A 13,046-nucleotide genomic window follows, 5' to 3' on the forward strand; every position below is an offset into this window, starting at 1 on the left:
TTAGAAATGTAGTATAGTATTTTTGATTCTCTATCTCTCTTACCTCATGTGCAGGCATCGCAAGAACTTAGGTATCCATGATTACGACCACTTGCTAGCTACATAGCAGCAACTGTGACTTTATCAGTGGACGTAACCATGAATTCCTAAGGTCCTGCTATACCTGGACATGACGTACAAGAGATAGCGAATCAGAAAAAAAATATACTACATTTCTAATCGGAGATATTTGTTAATATTACTATTATTACACCTACTTCATATTGGGATAGCATCTTGGAGATGGGAATACCCCTTTAACTTACAGAGGAGAAAGAGCTGACTTCACGATCAGACTGCACAAAGGGTTTGTTTGCAGTCTCTCTAAATATGGTGTCGCATAGGTGCTGCATATAGAGATGAGCAAACCCCAACTGTAAAGTTCGGGTTTCGTACCGGTCACATAGTGTCCCGAACACAGACATCTTCCGGAAGTCCGTTTTAGAGTTCGAGGAGCGAGGCAGAGCGAGAGACCCTTACTATAACCATTTTACAGGACCAAAGTTTGGGTCCCCATTGACTTCTAACGGGTTCAAGTTCAGGTAGAGTTCTGGTACCCAAACCGAACTTTGGACTAAAGTTCGCTTGAACCTGACGAACTCAAACATCCACAGGTTCGCTCATCCCTCGCTGCATACACAAAATAGTAACTTGCAGTAGATTGTCTGTGGGATAGATAAGATACATTTGCAATCAAAATTATACAACCCTACCATCTCCTTACTTGAATCGCTCAAAAAATATTTTGTAGGATTTGAAGGAGGTGGTTGCAGCATTAAATCAAGATTATTAGTGAATTTGAGGCCATTGATCATAAGGAATGATCTAAGATCCCTCAAGAAGAAGCTGGGGTCTGACTTTAAATCAGGTGTGCCAAAGCGAAAGTTGCTTGACTAAGTACATAAGCAGCTTATCATAAAGGGGCTGAATAATTTTGAAACTGCTGTACTTAGTAATAGTGACATTTTTGTCCTGACTCATTGCTTTTACTCTATTTTTTTATTTTTTGCTTGTTTTTCATTTGCATCTTTTTATTAAAGGAGTTATCCAGGACTAATTTACTATACTTTACTATACTTTGTGCCCAACAAAGTACAGGCATGTAGTTGCTAACTACTTGCCTGTCCTGCCCAGTGCGCACAGAGTTCTGCAGACCGCTCCTGCCGGAGATTCAGTGGCTTCCGCTGACGTCAAGTCAACAGAGCAGCGGATTCTATTTGGGGTGTGACTGCCATTGTCCTGCTGATGGACAGCCATCTCTCTGCAGTCATGTCAATCAGCATGACGTCCACAGAGCAGCCTACAAGAAGAAGAAGAGCTGCTCTATTGATGTGGATCAGCTGAAATTTCGGCAGGAGCAGTCGGTGGCCGCTGTAGGCCGGCGCCTGGTAGAACAGCAGGTAGTTGGCTCTGTTATCAACTATCTGCTGTAAGTATTTAGGCCCATAGTAAAAAAAATAATAAAATTGTCCTCCCTTTTAAAATAAACTTTTAAAAAGTCTCAGATTTAATGTCTTCACCTGTTGTGTGTTTTGTGTCAGGTCAAAACTCACCCTGAAAGAGCCTGAGCGTGAAGGACTGTAGTGGTGCTGCAGGAAAGTGCGGTGGTCTCGTGAAAACTGCCCTAGTAAGGTCTTATGTTTCCTGGCTTGTAGCTCGTGGTGAAGGTGCCAGAGGCCATTTTTGCCCCCTGCCACACTGCTGTGTTGACATAGCAATGAGATCAGGAGTTGGCTCGGCGGCAGTATACATACCTCCGGTGCCAGGGTGCTGCTGGATCGGAGCGGTCTACTATCAGCTTTCCAACTGCGGTGGGGAGCCTTGGATCCTTTCGGCAGGAGGTGTGCCATAGTCCTTGGGTCCTAGTGGTGCCTGATGTTTGTGCCTGCTTTCGGGAAAGGAAGATTGTGAGCTCCCAAGGTGGCGCCCGTCCTGTGGGAGGAGGCAGAGGGACGTTGGCAGAGATGTAGCAGCCAGGCTGGAGCAGTATGCTCATAAATCACATACTACAACCCCCAATAGCCCCCCCAATAGCCAGAAATGGGGAATAAATCTGCAGGGGTCTCAGAATGTCCCCAACAGGATCCAGACACTCAGCCTTAATACAAGATGATGAAGATGAGGGATCTCCCGACGTGGCCTTTCCTAAACTGGGTACCCCTGGGGTGTCAAAATCCAATATGGGAAATAAGGGGGCTCATGATGGTGTATCCACAGGGGAATCCCCTTCATTGATGGATGTCCTCACTGCGGTCAATAAATGTATTGCCACCTGTGACAATACAGCTTAAAATCTTAATTAGCCAGACGATTAAATTTGTTAAGTCAAGAGAAATACACTATTGTGTTGTGTTGACTTATATATGTATTTTTATTTCTCTTGCTGATCAAAAAGGTCATACTATTTGTATAACCCTGAATGTTAACTTTTATTTGTTTGGAAAAACTGTTTACTAGGTTAATGACATATTGTACTAAAAGCCAGATAGAGGTTTATTTACAAGAGCCCCTTACTATACCAACTATGTAAATAGATTAGCTCAAACAATGAGAGCTGAGCCATGTGAGTAATGCCCTCCCTAACCCCAACCTCTGACTGATGACCTTACATAGATGTAAATATAAATAGGGATGTCTGTAGTGCTGGAAGGAGAATCAAGGAGCATTGGAAAGAATTTACAAGATGAATGAGAGACATCCTTCTGGACAGTAGATGGATTGCATAGCATTACCCAAAGAGACACAGATTTGGACTTTACATGATTCTAGCCTAAGGGTATCGGCCCTGACTGGAAAGATTCAGATCTGCTCCATTGACCATCAGAGAGACATGAATACATTTTGGGGAGACCAAGGTGGGACGAGGAAGTCACCGGGCCCCATGGATATGTTGTTTGGGGTTGCCAGGAGGGACCCACCGGTCACCTGGAACCCATGGAGACATTCGGAGAAGCCAGATTTGGACCCGCCAGTCACCTGGAACCCATGGAGACATTCGGAGAAGCCAGATTTGGAACTGCCGGTCATCTGGCAGCATGAAAACTCTCGGAGAGGCCAGGGTGGGACTCTCGGGTCTCCTGACCTTGTACCTCAATGGACTGCCAGCTTCCTAAGCTTGCCGCTACCTTCCCTCTGTGGGGGCCGTCAGAAGCGGGGGGCCACTGGTTGAGGTAGTTGGCTGTTCTATCTCAGGCGGGCGGTGCAGAAGGGTGAGACTGCGTAATGTTGTACCATCTTGGGCATTTGCTGGGACTGTTCTGTGTGTTTTATTGTCCGCTTTGTGGTTCAATAAAGTATTGCCACGCTGTTTTACCCTCAACCTGTGTTGTCTGAGTAGTGTTATGCCCACGGAAGACACTGACCCTTACTACACTGACAGGGCAGGTGGGCAATATCCAGGAAACCATCTGCATAATCTGACATGATGTTCAGAAAGGAGCAGAACGAACCACGGCGGTTGAAGGCAGAGTCAGCGAGTTGGACGATGCTCTCCCCTCTGTCTGCAGGGATGTTCATAACCATACTCAAACTGTGGCGGCACTATTTGCTAAGGCAAATGACCTGGAGAATTGCCTGATATGTAATAACATTACGTATTAGTTGAGGTGCCGGAAAAGGTGGAAGGGGGACCCGACAGTTTTTTTGAAAAATGGTTACTGGATATTTTGGCCAAAGAGACCCTTACTCCTTTGTTTCCGGTGGGGAGGGCACATAGGGTCCCTACAAGGCCCGGTGCAGAGGGTAGACCCTCTTGACCTATCCTATTTAAAATTCTCACTATAAAGAGCAGAACATTATTTTGAGTAAGGCAAGGGAAAAGCAAGATATTCCAGCTGGGTGGACAAAAGATTTAAATCTTTCCAGATTTTTCTGTGGAAGTAGCATTAAACAGAGAATGAGGGCATTGGGAATACAATATTCTATGATTTATCCTGCTAAATTGAGAGTCTTGGCTCTTGGTTCAACTTCGTTCTTTGAGTTTCTCATGGATGCCTTAAGATGGCTAGACACCCATGAACGTCAGATCCATCCAGATGCGAAGGCCAAGAGGGCCTGAATTAAACATGGGTCATGGAGACGGAAGTAAGCCTCCGGACATAATGGGCCGAGGTGCTAACCGGGTTGTAACTCTGATCCCCCTAGGAGACTGGACTTTTTGGGCGGTTTTTCGAAGCAATGGTTGAACTCTGTCCTAGAGACACTGGCACCTGTTTTTTTTTATGCCCCATCCCTTATGTTTAAGGGTAGGAATATATCACTTTGGGTGAATGGACTGGTTTTTTTGGGGGGAAGGGTTCTCTAGGTGTGAAAATGTACTAGTTTCTGTTTAACCTTCAGAGTAGTTAATATGGTAATTATCGCAATGTCAGTGATATTTGCATACATTGTGTTTTTTTTTTTTTTTAAAAAAAAAATGGGTTTGATGGTCAGTTATTTTTTGGAACATTTGAGGCCTGAGAGAGAATTATAAAAGACATGCAAATATTTGAGTATATTTGGAAAGCTAATCCTGCGATCATAGGCCTGCAAGAGACACATATGACAAATGACGCCATTGCATTCTGTACATTCTAATTATTCCAGAGGAGTTAGTCTTTTGGTGCATAAGAATATCTCCTTTAAATACATCGACTCCTTTTAAAGATGATGAGGGTTGGTTTGTTGGATTGCTTTGTACAATATCTCATTTCGAATGTATTATTGTATTAATCTATGTTCTTCCTCCGTATTCTAACATCCCTCTCAACAGAATTCTAGGTAAACTTGCTAATTGGCCAGATATATATCTAATAGTTATGGGTGACTTATATTTGTAATTCTGGTAAAGATAGGTTTCCTGGAGGTGCTGACACTTTATCTCACTTCGGTCGGCTTATTAGTGAATTGGGCTTAATAGATATATGGAGGGAAAAGTTCCCTTCATCAAAGATGGTTTTCGTGTGCCTCTGCGACATTCTAGACCCTCTCAAGAATTGACTTGGTTATTTCCAATCCTCTTATGGTCCCTTTTATATTAAATATTGAGTACTCCCCCCAAATCCTTATTGGCTCACTCTCCTCCTATTATTCCAGGTACAGGTAGACTCATTTAGGGCTAAGCACTCTCTGGGCTGGAAACTTAACCCATCCTGGCTTAAGTTATTAACTGTACTAACATCAAGGAGAAGTTAGTGGAATTTTTTGACACTAATTTGGGGTTCGCGCCTTGTAATGTAGTATGGGAGGCCATGAAGGCTTTTTTGAGGAGGGTGATAATTAATGAAATAAAGATAGTAAAGGATAACTCTAGGTAAAAGGCAGTGGAAGTAGAGAACAAAGGACAAGTGACAGAACTGGCCTATGTTCAAAATAAATGCCCTGAAAACTCATTATGATGGAAGGAGGCCCAAAAACACTTAGTCATTCTTATTGGAACAAGCAGATTATAAACGTATATTTTTGAAGCAACAATGTTATGAGGAAGGAGAAACTACTGGCCGACTATTAGCTAAATTAGTGCAGGCACAGAGGGAGAATGCCTTTATCTATCAACTAAGGGATACAGAGGGAAACGTCATTACTCAAACCTCTAAAATATTTCAGATTCTGCATGGATTCTATGCTAGACTATAATCCTACAGAGTCAAATATACCCAGGATGATCTCTTGGAGTACTTGGTAGGGGTTGGTCTCCCTTCTCTAGAGGTTAAGGATAGAGATTTTTTTGGATTTGCCAATCTTGCTGGAAGAAATCCAACAAGCGGTGAGGTCACTGTCCAATGATAAGACCCCTGGATCGGATGATCTTCCAATAGAACTTTATAAGCTTGTTGAGAGGGAACTACTGCAGCATTACTCGGAAGTGATTAATAGTGCATTTTTGTCTGGGCCTATATAAGGCAGTGATTGTGGTTTTACCCAAAGAGGGTAAAGATAAGGAATTACCGGACTCATACATGCCTATCTCACTGCCGACTTCGTATGTCAAGATTCTGGCCAAAATACTTGCAACAAGACTTAATACTGTCATAAGCTCGGAAACACATTCTGATCAAGCCGGCTTCATGCCCTGTAAGTCTACTGCAATTGATCTACACAGGCTATTCCTATATACTGTATACAAGCGTCCCAGGTTGATACGAGATATAGGGCTATTTTTTCCTCAGATGCCACTAAGACCTTTGATGGCGGAGTGGGGATATCTATGGACTATTCTAAAAGAAATGGGCTTTGGTCCTAATTTCATTAAATGGGTAATGTAACTTTATAGGGCCCCGACCACTAGAATAAGGGCTAACGGAAATATCTCTGATAGTCTAGAACTGCATAGGGATGCCCTCTACCACAATTACTTTTTGCTTTAGCAATTGATTCTCTAGCCTGCATTATTAGAAGGAATCCTGGGATAGAAGACTTTAAATATGGGTGTAAGGAAGTAAAGATCGCTCTACATGCTGATGACCTACTTTTATTTGTTAATTTAGATACTTCACTCCCCGTCATAATGGAAATTATAGAGAGATTTGGGCTATTCTCTGGACTAAATATCAACTGTTCTAAACCCAGATCTACTCTCCTTGGACAACAGGGACACCTTGGCCCCTGAAAATATTTCAGATAGTCCAGTGATTCAGAAATTTAAATATCTTGGTATTCATATTGCAAGGAAAACGCAGGATTATATTCCCCTAAATCTTAGTCCCATGGTGACTAAGATAAAGTTAGTGTTTGGGGGAAAATATCCTTGTCTGCGTTAAGTAGAAGGAACCTAATCAAAATGTGCCTTATTCCCTGCGTTCTGTACACTCTCCATAACTCCCCAGGGTGGATTCCTAAGTACTAATTTTGCAGAATGTACAACATTTTCAGGGATTTCGTATAAAAAAGGGATATTCCTAGAATTAAATTGGAGAAGTTGTAGTTACCTAAGGATCAGGGGGATTAGAACTGCCACATATTTAGGGATATTTTTTAGCTTCCCAATTCCAGCACTTTGAGCCTTGGAAGGGGACATCAGTAATGAAGTAATTGGAGGTGGAAGTAAGGAGTGAAAACTCGTTGGAGTTTTTGGAATCTTATAAGTTCAAAGGTAGCTCAAGATGTCTTCCTGCTTTATTCCTTATACATAAAATTTGGTGGACTTGCAAGAGTTTGCTGAGAGTTAAGACTAGAGATGAGCGGTGTTCGACTAGAACTGTTCGCCAATCTCAAATTCGAGCTGTTTTGGGCGGTGTTCGAGTTGTTCGACGAACCCGAACGATTTGCAAAAAATTCGGCTGTTCGAGGTTATGTTCGATAACTGTTCGTGCACCAAAAGCGTGTCCTGCATGTCTGGAGCTATTTAGAGCACCAATCATGCAGGGATTGTCTGCCACTCACTGTAATGCCACAGCCATGGTGGTTGTGGCATTACAGTGATTGCCCAAATCGATGGGAACAGTGCTCACAGTGAAACATGAAAAGCCGGCAATTCAGCAGCGGCATACACCGGTACCCGACAATTTAGAACCGAAAGAATAGAGCTTCACACATAGATTAGATAGATAGAAACATGTCAGTCACACATATAAGAAGCACAGTGACAGTGTTGCTTACTGTACTTGTCATTTAGTGTAAAGGATTTATCAAAAAAAATAAGTGTTTTCATGCACCGTCTCTTTAAAAAAGCCGGCCGGCAATTCAGCATCTGTACCCGACAATTTAGAATAGAAGGAATAGAGAATCACACATAGATTAGATAGATAGAAACATGTCAGTCACATATATATGAAGTACTGTGACAGTGTTGCTTACTGTACTTGTCATTTACTGCAAAGGATTTATTAAAAAAAATAATAGTGTTTTCATGCACCGTCTCTTTAAAAAAGCCGGCCGGCAATTCAGCATCTGTACCCGACAATTTATAACAGAAAGAATAGAGAATCACACATAGATTAGGTAGATAGAAACATGTCAGTCACATATATATGAAGTACTGTGACAGTGTTGCTTACTGTACTTGTCATTTACTGCAAAGGATTTATTAAAAAAAATAATAGTGTTTTCATGCACCGTCTCTTTAAAAAAGCCGGCCGGCAATTCAGCATCTGTACCCGACAATTTATAACAGACAGAATAGAGAATCACACATAGATTAGGTAGATAGAAACGTGACAGTGTTGGTTACTGTACTTGTCATTTAGTATTAAAATAAAGGATTTATTATTAAAAAAAATTGGCGTGGGGTTCCCCGTAATTTTAGTCTCTAGCGGAGGTTAAGCAGACAGCTGGGGCAGATGTTTGAAGCCTGGGAAGGGGGTAATACCCACGGAGCTTCCCAGGCTACTAATATCAGCCCCCAGCTGAATACCTAGCCTTTACTAGCTATTAAAATGGAGGACCCCCCCAAAAAAAAGACGTGGGGTCCCCCCTAATTTAATAGCTAGCAAAGGCTAGGCAGACAGCTGGGGGCTGATATTAATAGCCCAGGAAGGGAGCCTTGAATATTGGCCCCCTCCCAGGCTAGAAACACCAGCCGTCAGCCGCCCCAGAAATGGCGCATCCATAGGATGCGCCAATTCTGGCACTTAGCCTCGCTCTTCCACGCTGCCCTGGTGCGGTGGCAGGGGGTAATAGGGTTGGGGTTGATGTCAGCTTATAATGCCAGCTGACATCAAGCCCAGGTTAGTAATGGAGAGGCGTCTATAAGACACCCCCATTACTAACCCCATAGTCAAAGTTAAAAGAAAACACAAACACCCAGAATAAAGTCCTTTAATTGAAATAAAGACACATTCCTTTATCGTTCTAAATTAAACCATACTTACCGTCACGCCCATTCCAGCTGAAGCCAACGATCTCCTGCAATAAAAGAAAAATAATAAAGCAACCTCATCCTTACCTTTCCATGGTTCCCACGACAGCTTCAGCTCTGCTACATCGAGATAACAGGCTGGACCGCAGCAGAACGCTGCCATCCAGCCTGTCATCCCGCGGACACTGAGAAGCGCAGGCATGCTTGCGCTCTGCAGTGTCTGGCTGTGACGGCATAAAGATGAGACGAGTTCATGTCCAATGAACTCGGCGCACCTCATGCACGTCACTGACAGCGTGGGAAAATTCTCCTGCACTCAGCGCTTCAGCGTGAGAATTTTCCCACGCTGTTCATTGGACATGACCTCGGCTCATCTGGATGCCGTCACAGCCAGACACTGAGTAGCGCAAGCAAGCCTGCGCTTCTCAGTGTCTGCGGGATGACAGGCTGGATGGCAGCGTTCTGCTGCGGTCCAGCCTGTCATCTCGATGTAGCAGAGCTGAAGCTGTCAGAGCATGAATTTCCTGAAATAATTTAAAAAAAATTGATGTGGGGCTTCGCCCTATATTTGTGTCCAGTCAGGTACAGCAGGCAGGAACGGGCTGCCCCCAACCACCAGCTGCCTATTTGTACCTGGCCAGACACAACAATATAGGGAAGCCCTTTTTTAAAAAAATTATTTCATGAAATAATAAAAAAAAAATTGACGTGGGGCTTCGCACTATATTTGTGTCCAGCCAGGTACAGCAGGCAGGGACGGGCTGCCCCCAACCACCAGCTGCCTATTTGTACCTGGTTGGACACAACAATATAGGGAAGCCCTTTTTAATTCCATGAATTTCATGAAATAATTTTTAAAAAAAATGCGTGGGGCTTCGCCCTATTTTTGTGTCCAGCCAGGTACAACTAGGCAGCTGGGAGCTGGAATCCGCAGCGCAGGGAGGCCCAAGCTTTCTGGGCCCCCCCCGCTACAAATTGCAGTCCGCAGCCACCCCGGAAAATGGCGCGTTCATAGAAGCGCCATCTTCTGGCGCTGTACCCAACTCATCCAGGGCCCTGGTGCGGTGGCTCACTGGGTAATAAAGGGGTTAAGGCCAGCTTGGCATTATCAGCTGGCCCTAAGCCCGAAATTCATGGGGTCACGCCAATATTAGACATGACCACCATGAATTTCTAGTAAAGTATTTAAAAAAACACAACACCCAGAAAAAAGTCCTTTAATTGAAATAAACACACAATTCTTTATTGTTCTAAATTAAACCATACTTACCATCACGCCCATTCCAGCTGAAGCCAATGTCTTCTGCAATAAAAGTAAAATAATTAAGCAACATCATCCTTACCTTTCCATGGTTCCCACGACAGCTTCAGCTCTGCTACAAGCAAGGGATGTGTTGTTTAACTTACTAATACTATAATAAAGATTGAAATAGTGTTGGGTTGCGCACCAGAAAGCGAGGAGCGAATTGTTGGATTTTGGGTGATGAGGGGGTGGTGTGTTCTCAGTTTAAGAATTTTTTCTTAATCGGAAAATGCTAAAGTTTGTTTGTAATGTATATGTATGTAATGTAATGTGACAATGTTTCTTGTTTATAGAAATCCCATGCCCATTGTGCTTCTATTTGACGCCGCGTAAATTCACCAGCTACGCGGCTTTGAGCCGCAGCATGTCAATTTCTGTTGTGGAGATGCAACAGAAATTTCCTCAATTGAATGTATAGGGTGTGGTAACTCCGCATGTGTTCAATGAACACATGCGGATTTACCTGCGTGATCGGACGCAGCGAAAATACGCTGCATCCAAAGAGCTGCTGGTTCCTGATCGTGGGGACGTAGCCTAATACAAATCAGCCAGCTTGTTATACCCATGACTGACCAGCAGATGGACCTATTTGCACATTCTTCACCCTGGTACTGTTCATGCTGTGATTACTTGGGGGCAGTGATGTTTCATATTAGCCATTGGCTCGGTCACATCACTGTGGACACAACGTCAAGTTGTAGGTTAATAGTACAATGTGAAGCTCTAAGTGTTCCAGAATATGAATTTTATGGAAAATGCATTAATTTACTTCAACAGACTTGGCAAGAGAGCTCACGGCTCCTCTATTTTTTTTTTACTTGTAGGGCTGTCAGACAGTGGATATTTATCACCTATGCACTAGGGTCTGTACTGCTAGGACTCACATCGACCAGAAAAGCAATCCCGAGACCTTTGTTTTTCCTCCCAGTGAGATCATGGATGCAGCAGTGGTCAAGCACGTGCAATGGCATCCCATGATCGATGTGTCCTATTCTGACAAGTGCATGATTCCTGCCGATCATGCACTCGTCCTTGCAGGTATATCGCAGTGGTGGACATATCATTGGTGCTACCTGTGAAGCCATACAGGGGCCCATTTCCACCTCCAAAGTAGCTTCTGTCACAGACACATGAAGGGGTGCACTATAATGAGCTATTGGACTGCAAAGGGCCCATATACTGTCCTTGCACAGGGGCCCTTCTGGGGGAGGGGGGCAGTGAATATAAAATAAGAAAAATTAACTGGGTTTTGGTCTGGTGACAGGATCCTTAAAATGAACTCTTTTTGGTAGTGTTCTGAGCATCTACTTCGTTGTTTTTAAACACCGTTGGTTTTTGGTGCGTTTTTCCATAGTTTTTTCACTACTTTGAACAATGAAGAAACTATTCTGAAGCGAAACCAGGTGACCAGGCGTCCTTTCAGCCTTCCCATTGACTTGTAAAGTATAGAGCTTAAGATGCTTGAAGACAGGTCACTTCTTTTAACCACTTGATGTCTTTGGAAACCTGAAGCTGGTAAAAGATGCTCACAAGCCTGAACATAAGCATTTCTATGGAAAAACAGCTCACTGTTTTTATGTTCATTCTTCTAAGCGTTTTATGATTTTTTTTCAGGCGGAATCCAGCTGAAAGAGACGTGTGCACATACCCTAAAGCAAAAATCTGCCCTCGGCAACACCTCAGTAAGGGGAGCACCACCGTGTTCTTCATCATCACTCAGGAGCTACTGTAGGTCCAGTCAACATTTTACTTTCCTCAGTGCACAGATGTAATAAGATGAATCCGGAGAAGCCACCTGGAAGACATTGTCACATAAATGACGAGTCAATAGTTACACCTAACATCAGGCAGGTAAAAACTAATCCAGATCCAGGCACAATAGTATTGGACAGGCCTTTAATTGTAGATTAGGATTACACAACATTTTAAGACCTGATGAATTTTGTTAGAATTGATTGAATACAATTTCAGAATGAACGGCCTTGTGTGCACTCCCTGACCTCTACTGATGAAGACATGCCATACAGTTGGGCAGCCATCAGCTTCCTCTCCTAACTCCCCCATAGCCACCATCTTTGGCCAAGGGTGCATGTGTTTTCTATAGGGAGAGTGGAGTAACCACTGTCAGGCAACTCTGTTGGTGGCAGCTTATCCCCAGGGCACATGAGGACAATGAAATTAAACAAGTCTGATCATCCTCAAATATAGGTGTAATGGCAGGAGGCTCCTATACACTATTCTCATTGGGAAGGGTGGGGGAAAACTCAGGTGGAAGGCGAACGCAATTAGTGGATTCACGATGGCCAAGGAAGAGAATCGGAAAAGTTTTATGAAGACAATGCTGAGGTTTTCCTCCATTCTTTGACCCTACGAGTCTTGGAATTCATGGTTGGAGCTGCAGCCAGTTGTCAGGGATCCACTCCTAGTCTACTCAGTGTTGTGCCCGTCTCACACAACCCAACCAGCTGAGCAGTCCGTGTATTACTCATGGTCTACTGATCCACACATGCAGCGCTTGTTTTTTTTTTTTTTGTTTATATTGCCTATACACTATATGGCTGGTCAGTTCTGAAAATGAGGGGTCCATATTACTTTCCTCTGTGTGTGGGGGGCCTTAAGATGGTTGTCCACATCTTGGACAACCCCTTCTTAAATACTGTGTTCTCCAATGTAAAATCAAAACAGCTACCTCCCGCATGGTGCAGTACTAGCGATGTCGAGTCTCCCGAGACATTGTTATGCCACGGGAACACGTTGATAAGTCAGTAGCCACTAATGGGTTATAGTTCTCCACCTTCCCTCAGATGTCTGGAGGAGGTGCCGCTGATTGGCTGCAGTGCTCACATCGCTGGAACAGCGTCAGTGCAGGAGGAGAGTAACATTTTTATTTTACATTGGGGTATCCAGTAAGGTTATAGCCACCTAATCTGA

General features: G+C 43.6%; 1 protein-coding gene across 1 annotated transcript in view; it reads left to right on the forward strand.

Annotated features, from left to right (window-relative positions):
• The window catches only part of BOLA3 (bolA family member 3), a 28,667-nt gene extending 16,758 nt beyond the window's left edge, over positions 1 to 11,909 (forward strand). The window contains exon 4 of the mRNA XM_073653576.1: positions 11,730 to 11,909. Coding sequence (XP_073509677.1) covers positions 11,730 to 11,744 — 15 coding nt within the window. The 3' untranslated portion in view covers positions 11,745 to 11,909. The remainder of the gene's footprint in view (positions 1 to 11,729) is intronic.
• The last annotated feature ends 1,137 nt before the right edge of the window (positions 11,910 to 13,046 follow it).

Source organism: Phyllobates terribilis, unplaced genomic scaffold, assembly GCF_046119375.1.
Source record: "Phyllobates terribilis strain yellow unplaced genomic scaffold, ASM4611937v1 Scaffold_11__3_contigs__length_659146591, whole genome shotgun sequence".
NCBI lineage: Eukaryota > Metazoa > Chordata > Amphibia > Anura > Dendrobatidae > Phyllobates > Phyllobates terribilis.